Source organism: Microsporum canis, genomic scaffold (assembly GCF_000151145.1).
Source record: "Microsporum canis CBS 113480 supercont1.8 genomic scaffold, whole genome shotgun sequence".
In the NCBI taxonomy this organism is placed as follows: domain Eukaryota; kingdom Fungi; phylum Ascomycota; class Eurotiomycetes; order Onygenales; family Arthrodermataceae; genus Microsporum; species Microsporum canis.
Window position 1 is genome coordinate 509,152 of NW_003299162.1, and position 15,494 is coordinate 524,645.

Below are 15,494 nucleotides of genomic sequence, written 5' to 3' on the forward strand. Positions count from 1 at the left end.
CGCCGATATAACCCCATCTCCTCCTCCTGATGCTGTCCGAATCGTTTGTCGCATCGTTGCTGACATCAAATTCCACGCACTCAACCTCCTCCGCTCTCAAAGATGTCGGTATCTGCGTGCACGAGTTCAGGCCAAACCCGTCCATCCAGCTAGGGTTTAAGAAAAGCACTTTAGAACCCAATTGTTTGGCCGTGAATAAAGGGCATATTTTTGCGGCGCAGTCAGGAAAGGCTGTTGTGCATGTGTATAGCAGAGAGAGGAACAACCATGAAGCTACTGTGCCATTTCCAGAGAGAATACGAAGTATTGCTCTCGCGGGGGAGGGGATACTTGTTCTGGGGACCGAGGGGGGGAAGCTGATACTCTGGGAGGTATGTAGCTGTCCAGTTGAATCCTAGTATATACATTGTTGCTAATTTATGGGCAAGATATGCACCGGAAGACAAGTAATGACGCCTGCAACCCACCTACAACCTATCACATCCCTTGTCGTTGATCCGACCAATAACTTTATCCTATCCGGCTCAGAGGATTCCAGTGTACATGTCTGGTCTCTACCGGATCTCATATCCTTCTCCAAGCCATCGTCTGCGGATCAGAGCCTATCGGCATCGTACTCTCATTCTCCAATAAGAACCATCTCCAACCACACAACCGCAATCACCAGCATTGCAGTGGGACACAGCATAAACCGGTCGAATATTGCTATATCAACTTCTCAGGATGGAACGGCAATTGTCTGGGAATACCGAACAGGGAAAATCCTACATACCTACCTACTCCCCTCGCACCCACTATGTCTCACAGTCGACCCTGCAGACCGTGCATTTTATGTGGGCTACGAGGATGGCAGTGTTCAGTTGGTTGATTTTTTCAAAACTCCATCCGTACAACACATTCTTCACGATACAGACCATCAAACCACACCCAGCCAGCTACCAGTGGATGATAAATGGCTACCCCCATCTTCTGAGTTAGGTGCTACCCTTTGCTTGACACTGTCGTACGATGGAACAAGCCTTTTGACGGGTCACAGGAGCGGCGCCATCGCGTCTTGGGATGTCGGCCGAGCGAGATATGCAGCGTCAATCGCAAACCTAAACTCTCCTGTCACTAACCTGCATATGCTTGAACCCGAAGGCTTAGCTCAGAAAGCAAGCAGGATCGCCATACACCAAATTGTTAAACCGAGACTCGACCACGGCATGGCTCAGTCGTCAGATGCAGTCCCAGCTGCCTATCATGTCAACGTGCATTTAGATACGTCATATACCGAACCAGGCGTTCCTTCGTCCATATTGAAAGAATTCTCAGCTGCCTTGTCCCACCCAACCTTTCCCACTTCACTGATATCTGAAAGTCTCCTCGACCTTTATTCTCCATCCGAATATACCCCTACCAATAGTAAAGTCTCCGCCACTCATGTGGAAACTTCTCCTCAACCGGACAACAGGGCCCAGCTGGAATCACTGGAAGCAGAAATAAAATCTTTGAAAAAGCAACTCTCTATACAAAAAGCTACTCATCAATTAGACGTTGCAGAGATTATAAAATTGCGCGACTGCAATAACCAATTAGCAGACCTGAATAGTGAGTTACTCGATGAACAGCAGGCGGCTGACGATCGACGAGCTGAAACTCGATCGAAGATCCAGGACCGTAATCGGAGGAGGCGGGAAGCTTGGTTTGAAGCGGAGAAAAAGGGGCAGAACGGGGATAGGCTGATGAGGGACATGGAGCCCGAGGAAGGATCAGGGCTAGGTTCAAGCGACGATGAAATGTATGACTAAACCAGACCCCCAGAGTTCTTTGTATGAATTAGCATTTATTTGCAAAGAGGGTCTCGTAGACGGAGTTGGAGTAAGTACAAAACTAATGGGTAAACAATACCAACCTTTCCGTCGATTTTCATTCGATTTCTGAGCCGTCAATATCTAAAATATGTCATGAGATGTTAATTATCTGATTTTGTCTAAGTACTCAGAAATAGATGATGCATTAATATCAGGAACAAACCTCTCAGGATACGGACTTTCCGGTTCCCTTCCATGGCATACTCGATAGCTATTGAAGTATTGTAGAAGTTCGTTACGGTGACTGTTCTACGTTGTGGTAGGACGCTTCGACAAGTTGCAGTTTGTCCCAACCTCATATTTGCACCAAAACCCAAGCCGTATCTTAGACACATCATCACCTTAATTCTCTATGAGCACATCCAATATGGGCCATGATTCGATCCTGTGGCCTCGGATATGGGTTAGATATTTACTTCACTTGTTAAAACAAAAGTCCGTACCATGTTTCTTACTATGTAATTCAAGGCTCCCAAAACATCTTTATCCGGACACCATCCTGTGAATAGATTGCTAGCCTCACAGATGTAATGTAGAGCTATAACCATCGACAACCAATGTGAATGATTTTGATCTCCCTTCTCATTAACTTCATCACAGTCTAGTCACAGGCATTGTTAGTTAGAAAAGGGGTAAAAGACACACGTGATGGGGAAACCCTACTTTGTATACAAAAAGCCTGCGTCTTCTCACCAACAACACAGGGAGTCGATGCCAGGGGAATCCAAGGATTGCAGCAACGGTTGCAATATATGGAATACCTGGGGAAAGCCCGACACAGATGTCCATTATAGGTATTGGTGGTGTCTTCCTTTTCACAATAGCCTTCTTTGGAGGTGGTTTTCTCCTTCTTTTTGGCTTCAGCAGGAGGTTTCTGAAGATATGTCTCCTAGAGAGAAGAAGGGAATGTTATTGTCTTGCATAAATACCCCATAGGATATTACTTACAGCCATATCATATCCAGGTTGCTAACTCTGATGATCCCCCTCATCTTCTGGACTCCTGTTAGGTGTCTCACTGCCTGCCTGTTGAAGATATGCCATTTACTCACAGCGTTGGCAGGACTATCTTGTCTTTGACTAGAAAAATATCAGATCAACGACTAAGCAAGATGGAGCTTCACTCAATACATTAATGAGGAGTCATATATAGCTCCTCAGGAATCGAGAAGTGGGCTTCTTAGGTCCTCTTCCTTTACACACCATACCGAGTTATCAACTTTATCAAAATCTACACCGTTCCAAGTTACATATCGGTTTATTATACACACTTATCAAGGATAAAGACGTACCAGCGCTATAAATAACGTCTATAAACCTGGAGATCAGCTATTTCGGAGTCCATATCAAGGTACCCCTTATTGGAATATTCCTATACTCTTGCCCTATATCAAGAGGGGTAGAGAGAAAGAATTTATGAAAGACGGATACAAACCTCTACCGTCGGGATCTGCCATCTAGGTATAAATCAATCCGCCCTCGAGGAAAATATGAGCAGACCTACCAACGAAGTCACCATACAGAACTCTGCACTTCTCATAGCGTACGAAATTATTGCTACAAAGGGTGCCTATATACACCATACAGTGAAAATGTTCATCGTCCAGATACTCTTGGATATTGCTGTCTGGCTGCTAGGCTTTACTTCTGCACTCGTACCAGAAGAAGCAGCCCATGAAGGACACCCGCCCACAGAACGCGCTGAGATGTCAGATGCTCCTAATTTTGAACACCCTTTGCCATACGAAGGGGCCGAGGAGGACTTAGAGCCAGATACGCCGGAAAATATGACCTGGATTATGGACTATCCTTCACATCCCCCGCTATATTTTTCCTCCAGTACCTCATCTCAGAGCTCCTCCTCACAAGAGTCTTATTTAGAGATCATTTCGAGCCTCGAGGCCTTGTGGGATGACTGGGACCCACAGCCGGAGGAAATAGACTACCCTGATCGGCCAACTACTCCAGGCATCCTGGAAACTACTTTGGCAAACGACACAGGCTCGCTCTTTTCGCGTTCAGACACTGACGCCGAATCAAGCCAACCTATGTCACCCCGACCAGCCACCCTGGATAGCGAATACTACATCTTTAACCCAACAGGGGATCTAGAGATGAGTGATACTGGGTTATAGACACTGGGACACTCTTCATGATTAAATAATATTACCTTGGATATTCCTTTAGAAGAACTCTACTCTTTACCATTTTTACTGTTTTTCTTGTCATTTCATCATTACAAGATCTCCCTTGTGCGATTGATATTACCGCTTTGTTTTTGGATTTATTCCACTCTATTTCCTTAATGTAAGTAACATTTCCCCTCATTTGTTGAAGGATACACAAGGATAGAATGAGCCTTGGGAGGCTAGAAGACCAAATTGTTTTCGAAGATTCCGCTTAAACCCCTCCTAGTTGCTTGGCCAGCCAAGCACCTGTCCGTCCTGTAATTTGCCCTAAATAATGATAAAAGAAAGAAGTAAACGAGCGGAGCCCTTTGCTACCCCATTAGTAGCCGTCGACTTTTGTAGAATCAGTTTCCCCATTCGCACCACCCTGAGCCTCCTTGATGATATTCACACCGGCGCTGGCCCCGATCCTGGTCGCTCCAGCTTGGATCATCTTAACGCAATCTTCAGCAGTTCTAATTCCACCGCTGGCTTTGATTCCGACCGCGCCCTTTGAGCATGATTCCACGACCGCACGCATCAGAGCAACGGTTTCGACATTTGCACCGGCACCGTTGAAACCGGTACTGGTCTTGACGAAGTCTACGCTAGCTGCACAGGACAGAACGCATCCGGCAATTATCTCATCCCTGCTAAGCTGTGACGTTTCCAGGATGACCTTGAGTTTAATCTCCGGCCGTCTCTCCTTGGTGGCGGTCCTGATCATTATAACGGACTGGAAGGCGTCGCTATAACGTCCAGACTTGAGGAAAGGGTAGTTGATCACCATATCAAGCTCGGTAGCACCCTTCTCCAGAGCAGTCCTCGTCTCCGCAATCATCTCTGGGATGGGATGGGTGCCCTCGTGGAATCCAATGACGCATGCCACTTTGATACCCGTCCCCTGTAGGTTTTCGACTGCGCGTGAAACCCATTCAAGTCTAACACAGACTGCGGCGAAGCCGTATTGCTTGGCCTCGGCACACAATGCATCAATTTGATCCTGGGTAGCAGATGGAGCAAGAAGGGTATGGTCCATTGCTTTGGCAATGTCGGTAGGCGTAGGCTTAGGGTAAAGAGAGACGTCTATGGGGCCTGAGACGTTAGACTTTGCACGGTGTACAAGGGCTCTCCATTCCGGGTTTGTTCGTGATATCAGCTCCATCAACTCCACCGCTTCTTTGGACGGTTCAGCCATCCTGGATGGCTATGAGTCTGGAGTAGTAGCTAGATCAATTGGTGGCTTGTGTGGATGGGTGTAGTTAGGGAGGTGTTGGGAGTAGTGAAGAAAGAAAGTTGCTGGGAAAGAGGAAGGGAAATTTCCCCCACCTTTATTTTGGGTTTGTACGCCCCTCGAGAGGCTTATCACGTGACCTGTCAGGCTTGCGATAAGCTTCTTGAGGTTGTTTAAGCCGCCGACGTTTTGCCTTCGCAATCGCCGATGCTATCAAGATATTCCTTATTTCTTTCTTCTTCTTGCTGTTCTATCACTGCTGCTATATTGTATGAGAGGAGACACCGGACAGGTGTTTTCCGTGGTGGTTACGTTGTGCATCTTTTGTTGGGCTCAAGGGGTAAAAACTCAGCCGTTAGCTGCCTTTTAATCCGGAGCAACTTTATATATACCAGGCATATAACTTCAATTCATGGCTCGTTCTTGTTTTTAGGTGTCCTAAATCCACCTGTCTACCAATATATGTCAATCACTGACAACTACTGCATTCTGGACCACGGACGTCGTCCACCCTCCCAATTCGTTTCGAAGGGCCACCTCCACCTCCACCTCCACCTCTCCTGTCGTGATTGTTCCCGCCTCCTCCACCTCTGCCTACACCCCGGCCATTCCTATATCTAGGATCACGGTTTGCGGGATTCTTGATATTAAACTGAGAGGCCTCAGCCGCAGCATAAGGGGTAAACTAATAGACGTTTTAGCGATTGCCATGTTTTAAATCTACCGGCATATGAAACTTGAAGGACCAAAAGTGAACCATCGACCCATGGACTTGCGGTCAGAGTGGATGGGCGGTGAGACCACATACCGAGAATAGGCTGACAAAGTAAAGACCCAAGAACATGTATACCGCATGAAGAAAGCGGCGCGCCTTTGCTGAGAGCGGTGGACTAGATCGATGGCAACAGTCAGCTATCACATTTACTTTTCATTGGCATGATCAGGAAATGACTTATCAAAGGGTGTCTCTACCTCTCTAGTATGTGGCCGTCAGACACGTATGGCCTATTGAATAAAGACATATTGGTACACCAGTCTCTGGGACTTCTGCACTTTCTTCCAACCGCTTCCGCTTGCTACTTTGATATGAGCGGGACGAAGTCGCGGAGATGCCGTGTACACGCCTTCCTGGATGAATGAAGCTGCTGGATCAAATTAGTTATCTCGTCGATCTCTGGCGAGAATCAAAAAGTTGCGAGCTTTTGATGCGCCGCAAGAAGTCGATTTAGGTTTCTAGCGGTCTAGGCACCCATATTAGTAATATATTATATAAGCTTAAGTCACGTTACTTCTGTTCACTTTTGACTTTCAAACGGTCAAAGATTGTATCGAACGAATATCCCGAAATATGTACACGCTGAGGATGATTTTTTACATGTAATGCAGAAGACCGACGAATATTTAACCCGATAACCCAATAAAAGCCCATTATGGGCGCGATTATCCATCATGGATTCCTCCCAATGCCACAATAGTGTCAAGACTCAGGTCATCATTCAGACTGTCCAATGCCTTGAACCCATCCTCGATAGTCCACTTTTCATCCAGTTGATGGAGGACCTCGCAGCTTTTGCCTACTACCAGGAGACCCGGTGGCCTTGAACCTTCTTCTTGGACGGCCAGACAGACATGTTCCAATGTTGACCTTATCACCCTTTGGTCAGCGCAAGAGGCCCTTTCTACCACTGCACATGGCGTATCCTTGGGCCACAGATGCCTAAACGACGCTGTATCCCCTTTGTCGTCGCTGGAATAAGCTGTCATGGATTCGATCAATGATGGCAGTCGGTGCAATGCCATGAGGAATACCACCGTCTGGGTAGGTATATGACTCGGTGGGGAGGGAGCTACTCCGTGACGCCCTGTTCCAGTGCATATCAGAACTTGGTCTGCCACTCCTCTGTGGGTGGGTGGTATATCGGCAAACAAAGGTGCACTCAGAGCACTTGTTATTCCTGGGAGAACTATGGGCTCATAACCCTTCCCTCGGAAAAAGTAAAATTCCTCGGCCCCCCGTCCGTAGAGATACGGGTCCCCCTGTTTGAGCCGCAGGACGGTTCTACCTGCAGATAACCCTTCTGATGCCAGTTCCAACAGCTCCTCTTGGGCCTTGTCTGCGTTACCCGGAAACTTTCGTGCGATATGGACCTCTGTCCTCCTCGGGATGAGATCGAGAACGGCTGCTGGCACGAGTTTGTCGGACAGTATAAGGTCAGCCGTCTTGATTGCATGGTATGTTGCGCGTGTTAACAGATCAGGATGTCCCGGCCCTGAGCCTGCCAGTATAATTTTTCCCCTTCTCGACGATAGACTCGCACCGTTGCCGTTAGTGATCGGACGCTTTTGCGCCTCATATGCCTCCAGAACCTTCTCTACATCAGGCAAGGTTACACTGGCAAGTTGGCGAAGAGGCCAATATTCACATATCTGTGAAAGCCAGCGTATCCTCCTCGTCTTCGATATGGCTGTTTCATTGCCGACTACTAACGCGTTAAATGTGTGTTTTTGTCCCGTCGAATCGTCAGAGTCTTCCTCAAAATTATCCCTATCTACCTCTTCATCGATGGCATCCTCTGCCCAGATGCGTTTCTTTAGGACACCAAGATTGTCAACAGCAGCTCCAAGACCAGATGGAAGGAATGAGGCAATTTCTCGCCTTATTCGGGAAGCTAATGAGCCACTTTTACTCGATGTTGAAACCCCAATATGCAGTGGCCCATCTGAATACGTCGAGAGCAAAGTGAAGGAGCAAAGCTCAGGTGCATCCAACACGTTTACAGGTATCCGCAGCCGCCGGCATATCTCTGATATATGCTGAGCTATATAGCTTCGGATTAGCACTCTAAGCATGAACTTGGTCATATAGAGGAAAATATTTACTTAGGGGGTCTGTCTTTTCCAATGTCACAAACACGGCATCAACCACACGCCCTACCTCTTCTCGACCTAACGTGGAGAGGTCACTATCCTGGAAATCCCGCTGAATCCATTGGACTTGCCCAGCTTCAACTCTATCAGAAAGAGTCGATGGAAGCTTGTTTCCGGGAGGAGAAATAAGAATAGGAATTGCCCCTGCATCGAGACACTTGCTTGAACGTGCTGCGGCCAACGGATTAGACCCAACGATCAAATGGATATGGGATCTTGAATCTATCGCAGTCAGGAGTGGAATTCGCCTCCCGCAGCCAATGGGCGAATTCATCCTCGCCACCCTTTAAAACGGAGCGAGGTCCTCCCACCTAGGGATGTTAATTTCAAGCTGAATAGTGATCGGAAGCAGGTCTCGGAATATGTATCTCGATAATTTGAACAGTGTAACTGACGAGACCAACAGGCAAGAGAGTTGCAACCAGGGGCAAGGCCCAATAAAGAGACTGATGAATGGGTTATGTTTTGCTAACGAGTTCATAAAGCAAGGTAGTAAATGGTATTGGCTCTTGTAATTGAAGTTCGGAATAATACTCTCTCCCGGATTTGTGTCCAAATGTTCGAATATCAGTACCACGATCTATATGTCGACAAACTTATCCACAACTTATGCAGGGGTGTCAGGGAGACTGTATCAGGAGAGGAAGATAGATATAACAACCCACAAAAGGCTTCAGGCCTGCAGATGCCCAAATATCTGAGATGCTCTGGATGCTTCGGCCTTATATAAGTTCTTCTCTCGTACTTTTTCATTTATCTTCCAGCTCGATTGCGTGATTATTTCCGGAAGTGGGCAATGATAATCGCGCGTCTGTACGCTTAATATTACTAATACTCTTTTGCCGCTGTGATTATATCATCAACGCCAAGACTTAAACACCATGTTTGGTTTGATTGCTGAGAAAGGCGAAGCTGGAAGCCAAAGCAAACGAGGAGCTCTTCCAACAACCACGACCGGTTACCTGATATTCAGCCCCGACGAGAGGCGACATTCCTTCTTCGATCTCTTCGCTTCAAGTCTTGTCACTCCCTTAAACAGTTCAGCTGTGAAGATATCAGGTCAACGAGATATCCATCATGTCGGATGGCACGCTATTCAAGCCTGACAAGGACTTTACGAAGGATGTAGACCAGCAGATTCCCGAGGCCGAAGCGCTTGCCAAGGTATGCTGTATGCTCCATATGCCAGCTGGCCTGGTTACTAATGAATTACATTGATAGACAAACTTGCAAGGCGCAGTCGAGAAGCTCCTACTGCTAGAGAAACAAGCACGACAGGTACTGGATCTTTATATCTCATACTATACAAAGTTCAAGGATTAACTAAAGAAAATCAAGGCATCTGATCTCCCTTCCACATCGAGACTGCTGGTCGGCATCGTTACCATCTGCAAAAATGCGGGCGATTGGGAAGTTCTGAACGAGCAAGTCATTGCTCTCTCGAAGAAGCATGGCCAGCTCAAACAAGCGATAACAAAGATGGTTCAGGTGGTGATGGAGTACTTGGACCAGACACCAAGTCTGGAGGTTAAGCTGTCCTTGATCGAGACATTAAGAACAGTTACAGAGGGAAAGGTTGGCAAGGACCTTTTCGATATTGTTCTCTGAGAAGGATTTGCTGACAAGGCATTTGGTAGATTTTTGTTGAAGTTGAGAGGGCGCGAGTAACTCGCGCTTTGTCCAATATTAAGAAGAGCCAAGGAGATATCAATGCTGCTGCGGACATTCTTTGTGAGCTACAGGTTGAGACCTTTGGCTCGATGGCCCGAAGAGAGAAGACGGAATTCATCCTCGAACAGGTTGCGCTTTGCATTAAAAAGAAGGACTGGACACAGGCCAACATCCTCAGCCGCAAGATCACCACCAAGTTCTTTGCCCGGAAACCTAAGAGAACTCCAGAGCAAATCGAAAAAGATAATAAAGAGGCTGAGGAGAAGGAAAAGAAACGCAGCCCCGATGATCCACCAGTTGAGAAGCCAGAGGATGTCACAGATCTGAAACTTTTGTATTATGAACAGCAGATTATCCTTGCAAGCCACGAGAGCAAGTACCTTGAAGTTTGCAAGCATTACAGACAAGTTCTCGACACTGAGTCTGTTGAAGAAAACCCCGACCAACTGCGGGCGGTAAGTTAGTTCCATACTTTTTTATATTGTCCAAGGAAAAAACTAATTTAGCGCTATAGGTACTTCAACGAGTCATATACTATGCTATCCTCTCGCCGTTTGACAACGAGCAATCAGATCTCTTGCACCGTATCCAGACTGATACACGGAACTCCCTTGTTCCTGTGGAAGCTCGCCTGGTCAAACTCTTTACAATGAACGAATTAATGCGCTGGCCTATGGTTGCCGAACAATTTGGCCCCCATCTCTGCAGCACCGATGTGTTCGATGCTTCCACCAACCACACGGCCGACGACAAGCCATACCAACGCTGGCAAGATCTCCGAAAGCGTGTTATCGAACACAATGTTCGAGTCGTTGCCAAATACTACACTCGCATCGAGATGGGCCGGCTCACTGAGCTCCTCGATCTGGACGAGGAGGAAACTGAGAAATACATCAGTGACCTCGTTACATCGAAGACGATCTACGCTAAGATTGACCGCCCTGCCAGACTTGTCAACTTTGCCAAGCCACGCGATGCGGATGATGTTCTGAATGAATGGAGCAGCAACATGAAGAGTTTGCTTGGGTTGCTAGAGAGGATCGATCATTTGATTACCAAGGAGGAAATGATGGCTCGAATTCTTCCATCCAAGGGTGCAAGAAGACCAAAGGCACGTTGATAAATATCTTGTTAACAGAACACATTGACGTGTGCAACAAATAATACGCCTATAGACAGTCGCCTTTGCCCGATGGTACTTTCTACATGATATGTCAAAACCCATTCTTGTTTTGTAGATAGAAGGGTAATTAGTAGAATTACCAATGATCTATTCTGTTCTAAGTTGGTCCGTTATCATGTATACATCTAAGCACAAAGGTCTCATAACGCCTGTATGATTCTAAAATGGCACGTCCATACTTTCAACCCCGTCATCGCCATCCGTTTTATTACCATTACCCTTGCCGTTTATTCCCTCTAAATGTAGTCTGATAAACTGCACTGCGCCATCCAAATATGGCCTTTGACTAGGCAGAAAGTGACCGCCAGGATGCCACAAAACCCTACCATCTGACTCAGGGTCCCCGGCACAGGCCTCGATTAATTTTCTGCTCCTCGCCTCCTCCACAATCATGTCTAAAGTACCCAAAACATGTAACACGGGAGTCTGGATCTTAGGGTGTTCGTAAAATGCACGGTACCGGGTGCCGGGCGCAACGAAGCCGCCATAGCATATCGCAAACTTCATCGGTGGGTGCACTAAATTGGCGAATGAAGACGGGAAGGGGATTCCAGTCACCATCGTCTTGTCCGCTGTATCCTGCGGTGGGTTTTGCGGATTCTGTTGGCTCCCGCCTGAAACTTGCGAGGACAGCTCTTGCTGATTATTCGCCGGGTCTGACATGTAGCTGAATGCTTTACTTCGATCGGGCTCAAGCAGGCTGGCTACCATGGCTGCTAGACAGGCGCCCTGGGAAAATCCAATCACCCCGTCAAACGGCCCTTCATCGGCAAGCACACCAGCGACAGTGGCCAGGCCTTTCTCCATCCCAACATATTCAGGCGGATCAACGACGTCTGACCTGCGCCACCAAGCGAATGCTTCAGGCTGATCATCAGCTGCTGTGCCGCCATTACCTGAAGGCGTGTAGTTGGGTATATCAGACGGGCTCAATCCGATAGGCCCAGATGGGTATGACAGGGTGACAGAATATGCAGGGAGGTTTTTCTGTATGTGTTTCTCCAAGGCGCGGGATTTGGCATGGAACAGCGAGCCAGACTGAGTATATCCATGCAACATGAGGATTTTGAGCGGCTTTCCCGTTGATTTTGCCATTTCTGAGCTCGGTAGTCGGTATCCCCCGCCGACTAAGACGGTATTATTCCTTCAACAACTAAAAAATAATGTAAAAAAGGTAAGAAAATATCACAAATACTGTGTGCTTTATCATCTTCATATTGAAGTCGCGAAATCGACATCGAGCTACCGGAAGCCGGAGCATCTATTCTCCGAAATATACTTCTGGCCCGTCGATAAAAATACGAAAAAGAGCCATGGGAGGATCGAACACGGGGCAAAAAGCGAAGCCGTGACCTATTTATTTCCTTAATATATGATTATATGAATTTAGATCACGGTACAGGCTATGTTACTAGCCACTTCGCTGCTTAAAGTCACCCTTTTCTTCCTCTTGAACTACCCGAACAGCCGAAAAATCGCCAGACGAGGCTCTTGTCCACGTGACTAATCCAAGTCCACTTCAAGGTTGGGTCGATGACATAAGCAAGTATTTTTTTGGTTGTTTTGTTTCTTTGCATGTGAAAAAGAAGATCGAAAGAACATCCAGAACGTTAAGAGAGACGAGAAGTTGGCAAGATCAGACGCCCAACCGTCCCGTGTTGGAGTGCACCGGCAGCGAATAGCTGATGCCCAGAGCTATAGAGTTCCAGCAGAATGATCAGCGACCTCTCAGTGTTTATAGCGTTTTAGCGTCTGGGATATAGCGTTGGCTCTGGAGCAGAGAAGCTTAGTGGAGGAAGCTCTGGTTGAGAGATATCAAGCGTATAGGGTATGTTTTGTCCCATTAAAGAGCTATAGCAAAAGGATGTATGTTCTAACGGAGTCTCACAGGCCGCAGTCATGGAGAAGTACTCCCAGTTCCGAGATCGAGGTGCGCCTTGCTTCGACCTTAAATCCCATCGGAAGCGGCGTATAAGAGACACTGACTCGCGTGTATAGCTTCGGGAATCGCTCCATTCCTGCCTGTCGTGGGCCATTCGCCTACGATATCACTTCTGTTCCACACTTTTCTCTTTGTCGTGCGCTTCCCCCTCTTGATATCAGCCTGTATCTTCTACTTCTGCGTATTGCAGTGGCTTCCGATCGGGAGCCTGGGGAATAAAGTATCCCTGTGGACAATACTGGGTATCCCAGGAATATGGTGGGTGGACCTCCAGATTGAAGGAGTGAAGAGAGGGTGAGTTGGCTATATACCCGTCCCAGCTACATCTTATCTCGAACAACCGTTTTTTTATTAACACCAGCCATAGATCACTGGCCAAGCATCAGCACACTCGTCTCCCCGGGCCTGGAACGGTAATTGCTTCATCATTCACCAGTCCAGTTGATGTTCTCTATCTGGCTGCTATCTTCAACCCAATATTTACCGCCTCATACCCCTCCACGCAGAAGGTGAAGCAAATCTCCCTCCTGCAGGCAATCGCCCGGGCTTTTGCCCCGCCAGAACCAACGCCACCTCATGCCTCCAAAGCAGATCTAACTGATATATCAACTCTGATCAAACGATACCCAAACAGCTGTGTCGTCGTTTTCCCTGAATGCACCACCACCAACGGCAAGGGGATACTCGAACTCAGCCCTTCCCTCTGCTCGGTATCATCCTCTACAAGGATCTTCCCGGTTAATCTCCGCTACGAGCCGGCTGACATTACAACGCCGATTCCAGGGTCATATGTAAGGTTTATTTGGAATCTGCTAAGCAAGCCAACACACTTTATCCGGGTAAGGATTGCGGAGAGTGTCCAACGGGGAAGCGCTGTGGATGTGCCGTTACAGAGCTTGAGGGGTGATTCTGATGTAACCTTAGACCTTGACCAGCAGAAGTTACTGTTCCTGGTTGGAGACTCGCTTGCTAGATTAGGTCGGGTGAAGAGGGTTGGCCTGGGAGTTAGACAGAAACAGGAGTTTGTTAGAATGTGGGATAAAACTAGAAAGTGAATGGGAGCAAGTTAATTAGTTATTAATCATATTTCTACAGAAGCCTGAAAGTTCTTTATCAGTGAATTCCGCCTATTCGGCGTTGATTTTCTAGAATAAAGATATAAACGGAATACAGTAAGCCAGGACATAAAAGGCCCTTTTCAAACAACAGAGACAGTAACCACCCTTTCAGCATTGCAGGTACCAACAAAATAAGCCCCACAGGGATATCAAGTCAGACAATACTAAGTATCCATTTATTTCTTTCCACTAGGGGGCGTGTAGGTGGAGCTACCCTGGCCGTTGTTGTAGTAAGTACTGCCATTTGCGTTGCTATAGTAGTAAGATCCATCGCTATCAGAAGGCAATAAAAGGTCAGTATTCTCTCACATACGAGCCTAAGTCGCCACCTCGGATTATGTAGGGAGAGCCAGAAATACTTACGCGTTGGAGTAGTGGTAGGCGTTAGAATTGGCGGCGTAAGAGCCATAGTCACGGGCACAATAGTGGTTTCCCTATCTCTGGTCAACAGCACGCTCACGAACAACACATGAGTGACCAGTCCGTCAGCTTAACACGCCCTCGAAGGGCCTTTTGGCCGGCACGTAGAAGCATGCCGGACCAAGAACATCGCATGGCAGAGATCTGGCACATGTAGAGTCCCTCTCCCTTGCCAATGCGAAGACACAACTAGTTCTACTAGTGGTCGAATGGAGAATACACAAATATTCCTCCGTCTCCAATAAACCGAGCGTGGTAATTTGATATCAGGCATTATGGGTAGCACAAACCTGGCTGTTGGTTCCGGAGGACTTGTACGTGTAGCCTCCGCTGCCGCTAGACTTGTTTTCAGGCATCTTTGAAGGTGGTTGTTTAGTTGTTTCCCCGACGAAGAGTGTATGAGCTGTGCTTTGGCCGAACTTTGGCTGAACTTTGAGAGTAATGGGAACTGCCGGGAGAATCATCAAGACACAGAGGAGGGAGAGGAAGGGCATTTTATATCTCCATGTTTGCTTGTCTGCACCTCCGTTCGCCCCTTATCTAGACCACACTTTCCGCTCGACCCAAGATCCCCATATATTCTAAAACACGAGGAAGCCGTCTACCAATCCTCGGCAGGGACCGTTGGGCCATTGGGGGTCGGCAGCGTTGATAGTTCGTGCTAATGTGTTTAGTTGCCAATGGCATCGGGGTATCTGCGACATTTGCTCCAAGGAACATCCTATCGGCTGGAACTCTGTGGACTGGGCATTTTTGGCTATAACAAAGGAGAGAGATATTTTCTGGAGAGGTAGTATTCACAAATGCCGTGTGAAGTCCATATATCATAACTTAGGCCTGATATTGGCACCAGCGTCAGTAAACCTGCAGTTTGGATGCGACGTCTCGAGCTCACAAGTGTTGTAGTTACGACTAAATAGAGGCTCCATACCGTATAATGACAACACGGAGCACTATACTGGTGTTATTATCAATAT

At 47.3% G+C, this 15,494-nt stretch overlaps 10 protein-coding genes across 10 annotated transcripts; 4 read left to right on the top strand and 6 right to left on the bottom strand.

Annotated features, from left to right (window-relative positions):
- Nucleotides 1–29: 29 nt before the first annotated feature.
- On the top strand, nucleotides 30–1,790 carry MCYG_08115 (WD repeat protein; the record flags this gene model as incomplete). Its single annotated transcript, XM_002842986.1, has 2 exons — nucleotides 30–371; nucleotides 429–1,790. The coding sequence occupies 2 exons, from the start codon at nucleotides 30–32 to the stop codon at nucleotides 1,788–1,790; spliced, it is 1,704 nt and encodes a 567-aa protein (XP_002843032.1).
- Nucleotides 1,791–1,908: 118 nt separating this feature from the next.
- Nucleotides 1,909–2,642, bottom strand: MCYG_08116 (uncharacterized protein; the record flags this gene model as incomplete). The annotated part of the gene is made up of 4 exons (XM_002842987.1): nucleotides 1,909–1,934; nucleotides 2,017–2,203; nucleotides 2,309–2,454; nucleotides 2,495–2,642. The coding sequence occupies 4 exons, from the start codon at nucleotides 2,640–2,642 to the stop codon at nucleotides 1,909–1,911; spliced, it is 507 nt and encodes a 168-aa protein (XP_002843033.1).
- Nucleotides 2,643–3,343: 701 nt separating this feature from the next.
- MCYG_08117 (uncharacterized protein) lies at nucleotides 3,344–3,988 on the top strand (the record flags this gene model as incomplete). The annotated part of the gene is made up of 1 exon (XM_002842988.1): nucleotides 3,344–3,988. The coding sequence occupies one exon, from the start codon at nucleotides 3,344–3,346 to the stop codon at nucleotides 3,986–3,988; it is 645 nt and encodes a 214-aa protein (XP_002843034.1).
- A 265-nt stretch (nucleotides 3,989–4,253) lies between these two features.
- On the bottom strand, nucleotides 4,254–5,219 carry MCYG_08118 (deoxyribose-phosphate aldolase 1; the record flags this gene model as incomplete). Its single annotated transcript, XM_002842989.1, has 2 exons — nucleotides 4,254–4,309; nucleotides 4,406–5,219. 2 exons carry the CDS (start codon nucleotides 5,217–5,219, stop codon nucleotides 4,254–4,256), a joined length of 870 nt encoding a protein of 289 aa, XP_002843035.1.
- A 446-nt stretch (nucleotides 5,220–5,665) lies between these two features.
- Nucleotides 5,666–6,277, bottom strand: MCYG_08119 (conserved hypothetical protein; the record flags this gene model as incomplete). Its single annotated transcript, XM_002842990.1, has 4 exons — nucleotides 5,666–5,703; nucleotides 5,733–5,940; nucleotides 6,064–6,145; nucleotides 6,228–6,277. The coding sequence occupies 4 exons, from the start codon at nucleotides 6,275–6,277 to the stop codon at nucleotides 5,666–5,668; spliced, it is 378 nt and encodes a 125-aa protein (XP_002843036.1).
- Nucleotides 6,278–6,695: 418 nt separating this feature from the next.
- MCYG_08120 (uroporphyrin methyltransferase) lies at nucleotides 6,696–8,457 on the bottom strand (the record flags this gene model as incomplete). The annotated part of the gene is made up of 2 exons (XM_002842991.1): nucleotides 6,696–8,074; nucleotides 8,136–8,457. The coding sequence occupies 2 exons, from the start codon at nucleotides 8,455–8,457 to the stop codon at nucleotides 6,696–6,698; spliced, it is 1,701 nt and encodes a 566-aa protein (XP_002843037.1).
- Nucleotides 8,458–9,260: 803 nt separating this feature from the next.
- Nucleotides 9,261–10,974, top strand: MCYG_08121 (26S proteasome non-ATPase regulatory subunit 12; the record flags this gene model as incomplete). The annotated part of the gene is made up of 5 exons (XM_002842992.1): nucleotides 9,261–9,347; nucleotides 9,405–9,461; nucleotides 9,522–9,758; nucleotides 9,821–10,309; nucleotides 10,369–10,974. The coding sequence occupies 5 exons, from the start codon at nucleotides 9,261–9,263 to the stop codon at nucleotides 10,972–10,974; spliced, it is 1,476 nt and encodes a 491-aa protein (XP_002843038.1).
- A 222-nt stretch (nucleotides 10,975–11,196) lies between these two features.
- On the bottom strand, nucleotides 11,197–12,132 carry MCYG_08122 (dihydrofolate reductase; the record flags this gene model as incomplete). The annotated part of the gene is made up of 1 exon (XM_002842993.1): nucleotides 11,197–12,132. The coding sequence occupies one exon, from the start codon at nucleotides 12,130–12,132 to the stop codon at nucleotides 11,197–11,199; it is 936 nt and encodes a 311-aa protein (XP_002843039.1).
- A 618-nt stretch (nucleotides 12,133–12,750) lies between these two features.
- On the top strand, nucleotides 12,751–14,034 carry MCYG_08123 (conserved hypothetical protein; the record flags this gene model as incomplete). Its single annotated transcript, XM_002842994.1, has 4 exons — nucleotides 12,751–12,768; nucleotides 12,928–12,967; nucleotides 13,036–13,273; nucleotides 13,347–14,034. The coding sequence occupies 4 exons, from the start codon at nucleotides 12,751–12,753 to the stop codon at nucleotides 14,032–14,034; spliced, it is 984 nt and encodes a 327-aa protein (XP_002843040.1).
- A 239-nt stretch (nucleotides 14,035–14,273) lies between these two features.
- MCYG_08124 (conserved hypothetical protein) lies at nucleotides 14,274–14,873 on the bottom strand (the record flags this gene model as incomplete). Its single annotated transcript, XM_002842995.1, has 3 exons — nucleotides 14,274–14,370; nucleotides 14,461–14,531; nucleotides 14,808–14,873. 3 exons carry the CDS (start codon nucleotides 14,871–14,873, stop codon nucleotides 14,274–14,276), a joined length of 234 nt encoding a protein of 77 aa, XP_002843041.1.
- Between the last annotated feature and the right edge of the window lie 621 nt (nucleotides 14,874–15,494).